Genomic DNA, 15,263 nt, shown 5'->3' on the forward strand with positions numbered 1-15,263 from the left:
AGATGCTTCAGCCTACTAGGACTGCCATAAAAAGCTAATTGAATAACATGAAAAAAACATGCCAAGCAATTTAGAAGTTGAAAACTACTAAAATTAATGGTTTGTACTAAACACGTAATTTAAATTCATACAATTAATTTTAGTAACTCTCATCTTTAATCAGGTTATTTGAACAAATTTCCAAGACTTATGAACAAGGTTATTCGAATAGCCAACCTAGCTTTCATTGTTAGTCATGCAATCCTCAATGTCTGAGCGTATCCTTTACCATGCACTTTCCAGAAGGCAGAGAAAGAAGGTCCCAGGTCTGGCTCCAGCACGCGGGTGCCTGCAGCTTGGTCCCCATCACTACTCTGTGCCAAAATCAGAGTCATGGTGCTCTGCGCTCCTGCACAGAGAAGGCTGGAGCCTGGAGGGTCAAAACAGCGTACAAATGCCTCCCAAGTATCAGGGCTGACAGAGAATTCTTGAAATCCTGCTTTTAGTGGCATGATTATTAACGTGTTATTAAGACATTCCAACTAAGTAAGTAAGAAGACTCCTAATGACATAATTTAAATCAAAGCTCACGGACAGTTCCAACAGCCTGAACAAATGTCATTAAAAATTAATAGAAAAATACTTATTTATTCTAATTGTCTCTGAATGTACATGGATATGGAAAATACTTCCCTGCATTAGGGCCAGGGTCCGAGCAGCCAGCGAAAGACCATCATTAACTTAAACAATGTCTCCCTAACTTCTCACGTTTATTTTACATAGTTCTTGTGCCATCAGAGTAGACATTGGTTATACCACCTTCATGTAGAATAAACAAATAAAATTAGGAATTACCTATAAATAGCAAAATTATATGTAACTGAAGATACCGCTAGCATTTCCAGACATTAAATTATTTTCTTCCACAATGAACGAAGGGACTTCCTTAAGCTTTGATTTTAAGCAAGTCCTGCTTCACCTCTCCAGTGCAGCTCCAAAAGGCACTATGGAAAAACCTGAACATCCCTGATGAGACTTAACTGGAAAAAATCTCTCAATGCTGGCGGGCTCAGGAAGGTTGCCCTCTGAGGACTCCTCTTGAGAGACGACACCACCACAATGCACCACAACTACCACAATACCTGTATGAAAACAGGATGGTGTATACTCTGGAAAGGGAGAAGACAGAAGCATCTCTGTTCACTGTACCTACTCTGCATACAGACTCGTGGCAACAGAGGTAGCATTTCCTAAATGTACCTAATTCTTTGAAAAAATAGAAGAAATGTATGAAATTAAAAGCTTTAAAAAATAAAAATGTAAAAAGCAACATCATATTTCACACTGCAAATAATGAAAACAAGGTAAGTAACAGCACTAGGATACAAGGGAAGATTGATTTGCAGCTTACTATAGAGTCATATTTTAGTGACAGCAGCTGGGATTCTCCATTTTGTAATAATGAACATTATCTTTCTGTGGAAAAATATCTACACCCTCCTTACAATCTGGAATTATGCTACTTCCAAAGTCAATCTACAAAATGCTTTGAAAAAGCTTTAAAACAAGTCTGACCTGTTTTTAAGCAGAAATTACTATTTTGGTTTGCTGTAAATGTCATTAACACCTGTATAGTACTGACACCATGCTTTCAAAATAAAGATAGGTCATCTTACTTTTAATTTCACACATGCACATAAGTGGTAAACATTCAGAGCATTCCTGTTAATGATGCCATCTGGTGCCTCCTATAATTGTGTAATATTCAGCCTTCCAAACAAGATGTAATGGCAGCAACACACAAAACCCACTGACATTTACAGTAAGGAAATTTATTATCAGCCATCAGGTTCAGAATGACTGTGTTTGCATGACTACTGGCGCTATAAAATCATCACCTTTACCAACCAAGTGAAGGTACAATAAATAATGGATTTTAATCCATGCACGTACTACAAAAGCATTAAAAATTCATTACTTGAACACAATAGCATCTTAAGCAACAGTTACTTCTTTAAAAATTAATACTACTTTCTCGGTTAAATGAAAACTACACACAGCAAGCCTTTGTTTGTAATGCCACTGTGTTCATATACAAACTATAACAGGTAGGAATGCTTCTGGTTTAACTTTCATAGGTGAATCTCGACATTTAAAAAGCAGGGAATTCTCTTGCTCATCCTACTTAGGCTGTTTTTGCTATATTTATTCTCTGTTATCTTAGTAGAGGCTTAACGATTGAGAAAAAAAAAAAAAATCCATCAAAACCCTTTTGCATTTTAGCCACTTTAAGCACATTCCAGCATCTCAACTGAATTCATACAAATCTGAAACTGAGCCAAAGTGAAACCTCCTATTACTACAGATTTTCTACAAAGTCAGAACACACTTTGCTATAAGGCAGAGAGTTATGAAGTAAAATAGCACCAACAGCTTTTCTTAACCACTCTTAGCAACTGAGTGCACTTTCAACTTTTATTACAGAGTGCAGTTGGAGTGCGGGCATCTACGGAAGCATGGCTAACTATTTCTGTGGTTACGCGTACAGCCCAGGAAGGGGAATGGATACTCCCCAGTAACTGCAGCTCCATGAGCTGCACTGAGATGTGCTCTTACACACATTTGCACTTCAGGTGGGCATGCACTCCAAAGCAAAGGCTTTGTTGCTTTATAGTACTTGTGCCTGTACCTGTCCAACTTCTTGACATTTCTCTTTGGATGCGTAAGGCGGAAAATGCCTTGCTCCCTCAATTTCTTTCAACTGTTCAGTTAGAAAGCAAAGAGCTTTTGCTTGTTCAGAACAGATTGTTCTGTCGTACACAGCCTTTCCCCCCATGTTTTAAAAACTGCTCATTTTAAGTCCTTGTTTTTATTGTCTGTTAAATACAATTGAGCTAAGTTTTTCTATCTGCGCGCTCTAGGTTGTCTGGGACTTGCAGCCATGCGTTGCAAACATCCCTTCCTTTTCCTCTGCTTTCCTCCATCTTGACAGCAAGGTGTGGTGTTGACTGTCAGTCTATCAATTCTGAGTCCTTTCTATTCCTCTTTCTTTACAGGTCAAGGTAATGGATTATGCTCAATCTGGACTGCTGATCCAAAACATTCAAGAATCTGTTCAATTTTTTTCCAGTAAGAAGTACTGAGGAAGGTATAGTCAGGTATGTCCCAACTACACAGAGACGCTAACATATAAGTACAAAGTTAGGGCAACTTCTAACAAGCCAGCCTAAATGTAAGAAAGTAGAAGCTACAGAGAGTGAAATGCCTCAAAAGTTTGTTGGAGGAGACACTAACATCTAGAGAAGAGTTTCCTATACAAACACTCATATGTATCTGTTTTATTTTCCTTTTTAAATGAGTTCCCCAAAAGGGAAAGTTTATGTCAAACTTGGAAATATTTTAGATTTGTTTTCAGTTTTATCCTATAGCTAATTTTTTGTATTTATTTTTTTTTAATAAACCATGGCAAATATATGGGACATGTTTTATTCTATTTTTAAAGTCCTGTAACATTACAATGGACATAAAAAAAAGCTCATTTAAAAGAGAATACTCCAGGACAGTACTTAACACTCACAACCCATTTGAGTATCTTCTGCAATACAAAGAATATATATGAACATACACCTCGATAGAACGTGTCATAAGATTACCCTAAAAAAATGATATATTGTTTAAAAATATTTCATAAATCTTATGTATTGTCTCTCATTTTACTTTTTTGAAAGTTATTTTAAACTGCTTTCAGGCCATTTATTCATAGCACTTGCCATAAGCATCGGTATGGAATCAAGTAAACACACAAAAATACATGCATCCTGGCACTGAAAACTATTACTAACTTAGCAGTGTCTTGTATTCCAATTTTTTCTTGAGTCTCACATCAACATTTACATGTCTTCTGTGGTTAAGCTTCTGGTTTTCCCAGACTACAAAGAGGAGGGCAAGATTTCGGCCTTTTCTTATGTTCTGACCCCAAATAGTTTCACGTGGTAGTGCAGAACTATACACAGACAATGTAAGAATATGGATAACAGGCCTGCTTTGCTTAGCTTCTCGTTTTTGCAAACTCCTTCTAGGTGGCCCAGAGAGTCACGGAGTCCACAGGCTACACGTCTGCAAAACAGTACGCACTGCTGATAATGTGACAGCAAAAGCTCTGTGACTGCTTTGAGGGGAAAAGAGGATGTTGAAAGTTTTGCGCAAAACAGTAAAGGAAAAATCCTCTTTTGAAGAAAAAAAGGCTAGTGCTATTAATAAGAACAACTTATTAACCTACGAGTTAAGCAGACTTTACCATTCCAGTGACAACAGTTCAATTCACACATCCTGTAAAGCAATGCAACTATGAAGGAGCAGGATATCACCTCCCACAGCTGATGCCATTGCTCAGAACAAAAGATGGCACATTTTCAAGCGCTGCATTACTGAGTTCCATGCACACGAGCTCTTTTCTTCAGACTCAAAACAGTTATTTATCCTGATAAGGTCCTCTGTGTGCTTTTCAGTCAGGGAAACCAACTTTCAACTAAGTTTCTTGAGGAATATTTATAATCTCTAATAGCAGATTAAAGGATGTAACATGAAAGTTATTTTTGATTGGAGGTGTTTGTTTTTGGTTTTTTTCTTTTAAATAAAGGACTGCTGAGAAAGCACACTGTTTAATCACACAGAAATGAAATCACAGCCACTCAAGGAGTACAGAACTCACTGCTGTACGGACATTCTTCCCTCGAGTCATTTCCCGGACACCTATCCTGGCATCCCAGCAGTACTCAACTCCTGAACAAGTTTAAAGTTGACTAACTCAGAGAATGCAAAGCTGAGCATGTGACTTCAGCTTTTTGCCTGACCCTCCTTCACTCGCTACTTCTTGTCCCGATTTAAACTTATTTCCTGTAATGCATCCGTAGCATCACTTGAGAAGTACAAAATTAACTGAGAAAATGTTGGCTTTCGTTTTGTTTTTAAATAAATTAATGTAACACTGTATGGGCTTCTACAATGATTTAATAATTGTTCTGTCTTCTTTTCATGAGCTGTAGCTGAAAAAACAATTCCGAACTGCGCAATAAAACCCGACAGCTTGAATACAACCATGAAATAAAAAAAAATAATATAATAAATCCAATAGCATGAATAATAATGAAAGGGCAGCAACAAGAAAATAATTCAATAGATGTGTGACATTTTTGTTCTTCACTGTGGATCAGTTATTCTTGTTAATTATATCACCTATTCTTCCCTTTTATTGATAATTACATGAAGCAGATGGATAACAGAATGCTCCCAGATGGTGAGAAAGCAAACAAGTTTATAAATTGTTTATTTATGAAGATATCATTAAAAATTATTTAATTATCTATAGTTTTCTACTCCACCAATAATTACATGCACCATAAAGGCCAGCAGCACTTTATAAGATATTTAGTATTCTGTTGTAACAACTGTTTTTTAACATAACATGACTGAAATGACTGACAGATGTGCAAAACACAATAATAATCTAATCTGTTTTAACACTGTGGGAATTAAGATTTTGAATCTTTGGATCTTCTGCCAATTGGCGCTTCAATACTGGTTACTGATTCAGAATACAAAAATCAGAGATCTCCTTTTGATTTGGAACAGCTGTAGAAAGCGTTTGATCTAATGAGCAGACAGGAGCTTTTTCAGGTCTGTGTCATGAAACCCTAGAGCATGGCAGATGTATGGCCTCACGCAATTTTGAGCTAATATGTGGAACCTCCGATATGTTTGCTGCAGAGGCACAGGCTGAACAGGCATCCTGAAGTCTGGGTACTTCCAGGACTAGATGCAAATAAGATCGTTAGCATCTGTGCCATTCCAGAGGGCTGCAAAGGGAGGCAAGGGAGTTTAATGCCTCCCCCTCCGTGTCGTCTCAGTCAATCCTCACCTGATTTATCCAAATCTCTTCAGTAGAGCAATGGCAGATTCAGTTTTGTCGGAACAGACAAAGAAAATCAGCAGCAAAATGTATTTGCCATCTCAAGGAGTGGGATAAAAACACACTCTGTCATTAGTGACTGTTATAGGAATATATTACTATGTTCATAACAATTTGCAGCCCTTTAGGAAACGGGCAGCCACTGCTTGGGAAGTGACAGGTCTTCTGATGCAGAGATGAAGCAGCACAGAATTGTGGTTTATGAGAAAGAGTGAAAAAACTTGAGGTAATACTAAGTTATGTTTTTATATGATAAATTTCTGGATTTTAAGAGTAAATCTCTCTGCCTTACATCTAGCTCTCCCAGAGAAACTACAAGAAAAGGGACACCACAAAATACAGCTCATGCTAGAAACAGGAGTGAGCAGGTGAGGAACCCATGGCAGGGTGGCACATGGGGTTCTCCCCTTTTTGATTTTTCCAGACACTGCAGTAGAATAGAGAGATTTGACAGAGGGACAACGAGAACAAGTTACCACAGACTTAACATTTCTAGTGCTCATCTGTCTGTAACAAGCGGTCCAGACCTGCAGGAAAACCACCTCTCCAGCACAGCCGAGATACATCTGGACTGCCAACGCATGGGAATTAGCTGAGGGCAACGCTCTTCTGATTTAGATTGTTGCTTTCACTTCTGGCTTTGGAGGAAGGAAACGGGAAAGAGTCCTTGTGGGTCCTAGTTGAGTTATCTGTACTCGGTCAATATTTATGAGTGAATCCCTTCATGCTCACAAGCAGGCTGGAACGTATTACAGACACATAAACTGACTGAGCCCCAGGGCTCCCACTGTGCACTCTCTCTAAGATACTAAGCCACTAATGGCCTGCAGAGATATATATGCACAAATCAAGAGCTATGCTTAGACACTGAATGGCTGAGCTGCTAAGCCCCAAGCTGTTACTGGTGAAAAATAAATTTTGCAGCAAGAAAAGAAGAGAGATTGCTCAAAAAAGGCTGGAACAAGAGGAAGGCAGAAAGCTGAAAAAGCAGTAGATGAGACGCAGATGTTGATGGCTAGATATCAAGGGGCATCTTGTGGGTATCAAAGCAAGAGTTTCATTACAATTATCTTCATCATAAGCGACAGATACTCAAGCAATTAATTAGGACAGGCAGTCAAACGAAAATTTTACACTTCTGAAATTGACTTGCATTTACAATCTTTGTATTGTAGTTTACGTGAAAAAAACCCTGCCATCATTGCGGAGCTATCTAAAACAAGACTTAGAGGGATAACCTGTCCTCCAGCTTCCAGGAACAAAGCAGGCATGGGTTAATGTCAGAAAGAAGTGCTTTCTGACATGAGAAGGCAAGCCCCTCAGCTAAAACAAGCTTGGTGAACTAGAATAGAGAAGTGCGTTAAAGAAATGAGGAGCAGTCTCAACCACTTGGAATTCCTGCTGCCCAAAGTTTTTAAGATCCTGCCCCTATCTTGTTTAAAACCACTGTAACAAAGATGACAGCCGACATTTTCCCCTTACTGCTATCCAGGTGCTTGCGCCTGACAACTTCCCACTAATTCCTACTCCAGCCTCTTCCTCTGCCTTTCACTTTTCTCCCTCTCTTCTTCACTTTCCTTATGCCATTGTTTTTCCCTTTCCCCTTTACCTCAAAATCTGTTTCGCCTTGTCTCACAGTATTCTTAAAGGTGACAATTCTCGGACTTTCCCTTTTGCAGAGTTGTCACATTTAAGTTCTTGGTGGGATATTTTGCTCTTTGCAACACGGCTTGTATCTCTCTGTTTACAGTGTCTGAGCAGGCCTTCTGATCACTACAAAAAGGCAGAAGTATAATAATTTTGTGCCTAATAAAATTTGATTATATTAATTTTATAAAATACATCTCATTTTATTTGCAACTTAGCTGCAGGATTTTGCAGGGGAGAGCAAGATTATTGACAGGGATCAGCCTTCCTTTCTGAAACATTAGAGTAGAGAGAGGGCAAATGCCTTATGCCTGGCTACTACCAGAGCTAACAAAACATCCAAGATCTGAAAGCAGCACTGGCTTCTTACTTTCACGAGTACACTCAGTCCTCTATGGTAGGTAACCTCCTAAGTTATAAAGCTTTCCCAACGTATGGTGGCAAAGGTCATTTCATTCACTCACAAAGAGTCAATTTAGCTTTGTATGGTTTCAAATTCTTGTTATTTCAGAAAACTACAGGCAGCAGTAGCAGACTAGCTTTATCCTCAAGTTACCACCTAGGGATCAACCCCAGATGTCAGTTTTGATAGAACGCAGTCTGTCAGAAATCTATATTTAATGCCAGTGCATATGCATGGATACTTATACAGTGGCTAGCCTTCATTTTTTTCATCAAAACTTTGTTAGTGAAAATCTTGCACATTTTATTAAATAGAAATTCATTAAGCTTCCAAGATTTTAAACAATTATCTCACTACCTGCCACTCTCAGAAAGCCTCAGGAAGAACCTGGGAACGGAGCAGACAACAGATTTGCAGATCCCTCAAACATAGGAAGTCTGTGATTTTCCAGCTCCAACAAAACTACTGAGATGAGCCCTTCTAGTGAGAGAGCAACAGTTCATTTTAAAGATCAAACAGGAAGTAGTTTAAAGAAAAGCATCAGATAGTTTATTCTGCGGAGAAGAGGAAGGCAGGGATGTGCATGTTGAGGGAAGACTGTTCAACAAAGCCAAACTCAGATCAATGGCCTCAGCCTTGTTCTGGATTTTGCTTTGCCAACTGCTGCCTAATTAAGAGTTTTGGATGCCAAAAATTACTAACTGTAAAAAGGACAGCACTAAAAATACTATATGGGAGCCCATCTCAGCCAACTGGAAGTTAGTAGGCAGACATAAAGCTCCCTAATTATGTTTCTTTAGGAAATTATACCTACCTACTGAGAGTATCCATCACTAATGGTGTTTTTTCTAATATTTCAGCTTTGCTCATTACTCTTCTGAGGAACCATCTTCACATCAAATTTTAGTTATTTAAAAATGTAAGACAGAGTAAGGTGTAAGTTATTTAACAAAAGAAATTTTAAGAGCGTTTTAGTGTAGAACCTCCAGACTGCACGAGTGCTATGCAAATAAGAACAGTTTGGTAGTGAAAACAATCTTTTCCTTTGCTGTTAAATCATTCTTGATATTTTGAAGTGTTCTTTGAGGGTATGTGATGGATGGAAGAAACCTGACTTTGGGACTGGAAAAATAAAATTGACTTAAGCAATTTCTACAGAAATAGTCAGAAGCGTACCTAAAAAAACTTAACAGGAAGAAGGGCTAAACAGTAAGTCAGAACTTTTAAAATGTGTTGGGAGTTTGAAAAGCAACGTCATGAAAAAATAATGGTAAAATGTAAGCATTTAGCATGTAATTGTTATAGTTCAGTGATTGCTGTTTGTAATGCATTTGAAATTCAAGCTTAGAAGCAGCAACGGTCGTGTAGAAGCAAAGCTGGGATCATAAGGGTATGGACACCACGTTCAATGTAATTAAGAAGCAACCTATCAACACTAAGATGGTAATGCCATCCCATCTGCCAAACCCTGCATTAGCTGGCACTATGCCTCTTGCCTGCTGCTGCTTCTGTTACCCACCTGATCCTTGGAGACCTGCTCTGATGGAGCGTTTATGCCAAGCTCTTCCAGAGGATAGACAATCTGTCGTCTTGGTCGCACGGGAACCATGTAATGAAGGGCAGATGTCAGGGAATGGGCACAGGGATTCTGAAACTGAAAGACAGCGATCTATATTTCAGCAGAGAGAATGTCAGAACAGTGTATCACAGATGTCTGTTGTATGGCTTTGCAAATACAAAATTCTTAGCTCAGTTGGCTAAATCTGAGAGAAAAATCAGCAAATAAACAAACATACTCAGAGCAGAGGAATGAATTGCAGATAATTCCTGACACTAATGAAGATAATTATGAGAGTGATTACATTACTATCTCTGTGGGAATGACAGATAAACAAGTGGTTTGGTTTATGGGATTTTTCAGCACAAGTATTTTCCCCAGGAGGATATTTTTCTCCATAGTGATCATGAATCAGCTTGATTTGACCTCATTAAGCTATGTTATCTGCTTACTGCTAACCTTTGCTTGTTTGGCAAAGAATGGCTATGAATTTATATAGAAATTCTATACCGACTAAAATGTCAATTTCATCCAAGTGATAAATGTTAATAAACTGGCATAAACCTGAAGTGAACAAAACCCCTAATGCTAACGTGAATAACACGGATCATTAGAAATAGCTGTGTTCCATTTATTACAGCATGACTGCCTCTGTCATAATTTATGACATGAAAGGGGAAAAAAATAAATAAGAGTATTACAGGAAGTAGAGAATGATTAATTAATGCAAACTAAATTACACTGAAGTACCATTCCATCCACAAATACTGAAAAAACTTGATGTTACTATGTTGAGAACTGAGTAAAATATCACATTTACCACTTACTAGAAAGCAATAATAAGCTAAAGTAACTTAAAGAAACTCCAGCCTGGAAATAGACCAAAACTGGAATCATTAGTAGGATTTAACTTTTCTCTTCCATCCAGTGCCATTAAACTGCATTTTTGTAAGTGCCTCTTAAGAATCTCAGAACCTAATGCTACACAAGGACATTGGTTCCTCAAGAGAACACTTAATAAAACTCCACAGAAGTGCACAGAAAAAACGTCCTTCTGAAAATGTACCTATGTCTAACCTGTCAAAATTCCTATGTTAAAAACAGTGGTGATTTCAAAAACACCTAAGTCACTGAGGACAGAATTCATCTCAGTCACTATCTAAAAGCTAGGTGCTTACTTTAGCTAGCCATGCAGACACCCCCCAGAGAGTTAGAGAGATGAGCGTCTCCGGAGGGCAATTCCTTCCATCCTAAGATAGGTAGTTGTGATCGATGGATGAACTGCCCTCTGGATGCACCGTGTTTTCTCCATTAATGGTGGCAGGAGCCTAGGTGATTAGGCTGGACCAGATTGTAGCTTTAGATGGCTACACATCAACAAGTTGACATGTTTGAAAATTTTACCTTGTGTTCCCTTTTCTGACATGAGACTGACAAGAGGACACATACATGAGTATTTTTGAAAGAATCTTTTCCAAAGAATCCACGTTCTTGGAAATGGATTTTTCTCACACAGAATTAGGTTCTTATGGTTCTCCTGTGGCACTTGCAGAAATACAAGTTGCATTTTCAAATACAATGAGGTGCCTAGGTCCCACTGACTTTCGATGAAACACAGTCTAGAGTACCTAAATCACTTTTGAAGAGTTCTTATAAACCAACTGGATGTGTTTTTAATATTGTTCCCTTGCATTTACTCATGCTACATTATGCCCAGTGACATCACTCCTTTTTTCTTTGCTGCCCTCCGCTTCATCCTGAATCTAAACAAAAACCGGTACCTCTCAAAATTCATTATGCAGTTGAGTGGTATGTGACAGAGTACAACTTGATCAGATTGTATTATTAAACTATGACAGGAAATACAAATCACTGTTAAATACATTTAATGTGCTTTATACCTTATCCTTTCAAACCTGATTGGTAACTGACTTGCAAGTGACAAAGCTATACCAGGTGTTATCGACATGTTAAAAAAACCTAAATAAAAACTATTATGTTGGTCTCCTCAGTTGATGAGTTGTGAGTTTCTTGGTTCTTCGCCTATACGTTCAACACAATGGCAAGAAACAAAGTCAAACCCAAACTACAGCTTACAGCTCAGACCCAGGGTCCTACTTCAGCAGGAGTAGGAATATGGAATGCTCGCTACTTCATCCTAGAACCAATGTATTGGGAATGGACAAGAAAGGGCAGAAACTTGACTATCAGTACTACAGCACATTTATGGAAGGGGCCGACAACGCACAAGGCAATTGCAATACATGAACCTATGTTAGTAAGAAGCAGATATACTTCTCCTAGAAACAAGCGAGGAAGTAGCAAACAAATTATTCCTCTACCGTGCTGCTCCCAGGGCAACACACTAATGTGCGCAACTTAAGACATCTAACTACATTTAGAGAACAGTTGCCCTAGGATTCTCTAAATTCAATTGAGAAACAGACATTTGCAAAGAGTGACCCAGCTCAGAAGGTGACACCTCCTAGGAAGGGCTTCTCTCCCTTCACAGACTAGGTAAAGAGCCAAGGCCAAGCACACTTCAAATTTCTGCTCCTCCACACGCTTCCTGAAGATACTGGGTAAGTCTGGACTCACGTGTGCTACTGAGTGCCTTACAACTAACCCTACTATACAATAGCTACGTTCATGCAAGAATAAAAGCAAGTACAATTCACTGCAGGTTGCTAAGAAAATTCCTGTTTACAGTCATTCCCAGAAGCAAAGAGAAAAAACAAAGTGAGGAAAGGTGAAAATATTTAACATAAAAGCCCACAAATAACTTTCTTCTTACCGTGCCTTCCACATACTGTGGATAAATAGGATAGTAAAGAGAAGATTTGTGGGCCAAGCGAAGAATCTCCTTTAGAAAATGTTTTGTATAGTGACAAAATATAGGATTTAAGACAAAGTGGTAAAGATGTCCATGTTCTTCTTGCTGGTGGTGATTAAAATGAATAAAATCTTCAATGTTGTAATGTGATCGAATATACTCAATGTCCTGGAAAATAAGAATTTGGAATCAATAGTGATGAAACAACTGCGTTTACAATATTTTAGCAAGTGCCAATGAGTTGCTTTCTATCAATTAAAGAACTAAATTTGAACAATGAAATTAAGTGCCTTTGAGAGTTATTCTCAATTAAAGCACATTGACTGAATATATTTTTCTTGAAAATCTTTTAATTGTATCAAAATCTATTCTTGCAGTTTGCCCACCTTTATTTACAGGGAATGCATATTTGATCCTTTCACAATAATACCTGATCCAGATTAATAGACATTCATGGAGAGGGGAAAAAAAAAGAAAAGAAAAAAAAGAAGAAAAAACTCTATTTTGCTGAGTTCAAGACAGAGAAGCCTAGACTGCCCTCTCACAACACTTAAACTGAAAAAGGCAATTTCTACAGAGAAGAAATGTGTGAGAAATGCCCTCCCAACAAGTTTTCCCTGTTGAAATGATAAGCTCAGATTTTTGCATATTTATATAATCAAGAGAAATTGCTATATCCTTTTATCTCAATGCTCTTAATATAATTAAGAGCTGTTTTTGAAAACTGGAATGACTACTCTGTATTTTAAAAACTGAGCATTTACAGCTGTTGACAAAGCATTACAGCTGCTGAAAATCTACCTTTTCAGTAATAGCAGAATGCCACAAAAGTAAGCCTTACAAGAATAATGTGCAATATTGACTTGGGTTTTTTTGTATTCCATTACAGGATATGCTTTTTATTTGTTTTGAAGTTAAGCGCGTGATTCATAATCACTCAGAATCTACTGTTGGGGAAAAAAGTTATGAAAGCCAATCTAGAAGGACAACTACTACTCTTCACAGTACACAAGGCAAAACTGCTTATTGACTTCGGAAATCAGAGGGCAAAATAAATGATTACAAACATATTTAGAGGCAGAATGCTAAAGAACCAAAGAGAGATGTAGGAGGCATACTTTTTAGAATGCATCAGCAGCTTCTTGCAAATAATAGGACGGGTTTTTTTCATCTGTGTGTCAATCATCATCTATGAGAAGGGAAATAATACAGTCCACATAGTCAGAAAAGAGAGAAAGTAAGTTTATAGAAGCTGTATCTTTTGTATATAATTTCTGTTAGGTAAATGTATAGTGACAAGCATGAAACTCAGCCTTTAGTGTCGAAGGCGAAGCATTTTATTTTTCATACCACACAGAAATATAATTTACCATTTCATCTCTAATGACAGAAATGCCAACTATTTGATCCAAAACTTCTGCTATGAAAGCCTGTACTGGGGTCCCATCCTGCAAGGCAAAAGGAACATATGCACATTTCCTACTTCATTAGTAATCTTTCTTTTTAATTATAACCGTGCATTTCACCACACGATCACAGTTAAAATACTTTCCTCACAGTATACATTCTACACACTACCTCAGTTTAACCACTCTTCCTTAACTCAAGGCATAATGTTTAAACAGTGTATATGGCTAGACTCTTGACCATACAGAACTGTATTGAACTAAAGTTTCAGTTAGGATCTAGCTGCTACGGGAGTGCTATAGGCTCAGCTAGTAATTTAGTCCTGGGTTAAGTTCTGATCTTATGACAGAATATTAATTAAAACAGATATTCTCCATCAATAGCTGTATAAAATGGATTTCCCTACAGCTGTATGATTGGTAATGATAGTGCTTGGCTTCTTGTCTACGCAGCATTTTCCATTACGTAACAAAAATGCAGATGTTTTCTACTGTCCAATGGGCGTATGTCTGGCCCCATTATGGGAAGGACAAAAAGGCCCCCATCATGCAACAAAACACAAGTACATGTGCACCACACAACCGGATGTGCATGCAAGAAAAAGCAACAATGCAAATCAGGCTGCGGGTGGCCAAAAAATGCATCCAGCCTGCTTCCGTCCCTGCATTTGAGGAGTCCCCAGAGAAGGCAGTAGTTGGTATAGGCCACAGTTTAGAATAGTTATCAAGTCAGGCTGAATACAGCGTCTACTGACTGTTGGTACTGACTTGAATACCTACATACTATATATGTAGTATACTAGTTTAGAGTAATGTAATAAATTCTGGATGTATTTACCAGTATTAATCCATTCTCTTATAAATATATTTGCAACAAATACTCACTGGATCCCTGCGAGCCACAGTAAATATCTTTAAGTCATTCAATATACTTTCATTCAAGCTAAGGGTTTTAATGAGAGTTTCAACACCAAGTATGTCATTGGTTGTTGCCTTTCTTACATTGAGTGACCTTTAAAAAAAAAAAAAAAAAAAAAGAGGAAAAAGGCAGTAAAAGTTCACTCTGTGACAAATTAAAGACAATTCCCACACCATCTACAAGTAGCGAATGCGTCTTTTAGAAGTTGAAGTTGATTGATATATGACTATTGTTACAAATGCATATGTTAATTTGTTCTGTGATAACATAAAAGATCACACAGCATCTACATAAGACAACTCAAGAATGCTGCTATAACTACTACACACTCAGCCTTTACGCACCTACAGCCCAATCCCACAAAGCAACGACTAACTATAACCGCATATATCACTTAACAGTAAGAGCCAGCAGAGAAAGGAGGCAAAGAATCTTTTAAAATGAAAGTAGCACCTGTAACCGCACACTGACACACGTGGGAAAAAGGAAAGAAAAGAAACCAAGAAAGGTAAGAAAAAAAGAAAAAAGGAGAAATAAAAAATAAAAAATA

The 15,263-nt window shown here is 37.9% G+C and overlaps 1 protein-coding gene across 1 annotated transcript in view; it reads right to left on the minus strand.

The window, feature by feature from the left end:
- CFAP61 (cilia and flagella associated protein 61) overlaps positions 1 to 15,263 on the minus strand; it is a 118,538-nt gene that overhangs the window by 72,256 nt on the left and 31,019 nt on the right. The window contains exons 12-15 of the mRNA XM_054195833.1: positions 14,680 to 14,806; positions 13,759 to 13,836; positions 12,350 to 12,556; positions 9,517 to 9,651 (exon numbers count right to left, since the gene is read on the minus strand). Of these exons, the coding sequence (XP_054051808.1) occupies positions 9,517 to 9,651; positions 12,350 to 12,556; positions 13,759 to 13,836; positions 14,680 to 14,806 (547 nt within the window). The remainder of the gene's footprint in view (positions 1 to 9,516; positions 9,652 to 12,349; positions 12,557 to 13,758; positions 13,837 to 14,679; positions 14,807 to 15,263) is intronic.

Source organism: Rissa tridactyla, chromosome 3 (assembly GCF_028500815.1).
Source record: "Rissa tridactyla isolate bRisTri1 chromosome 3, bRisTri1.patW.cur.20221130, whole genome shotgun sequence".
NCBI classification, from domain to species: domain Eukaryota; kingdom Metazoa; phylum Chordata; class Aves; order Charadriiformes; family Laridae; genus Rissa; species Rissa tridactyla.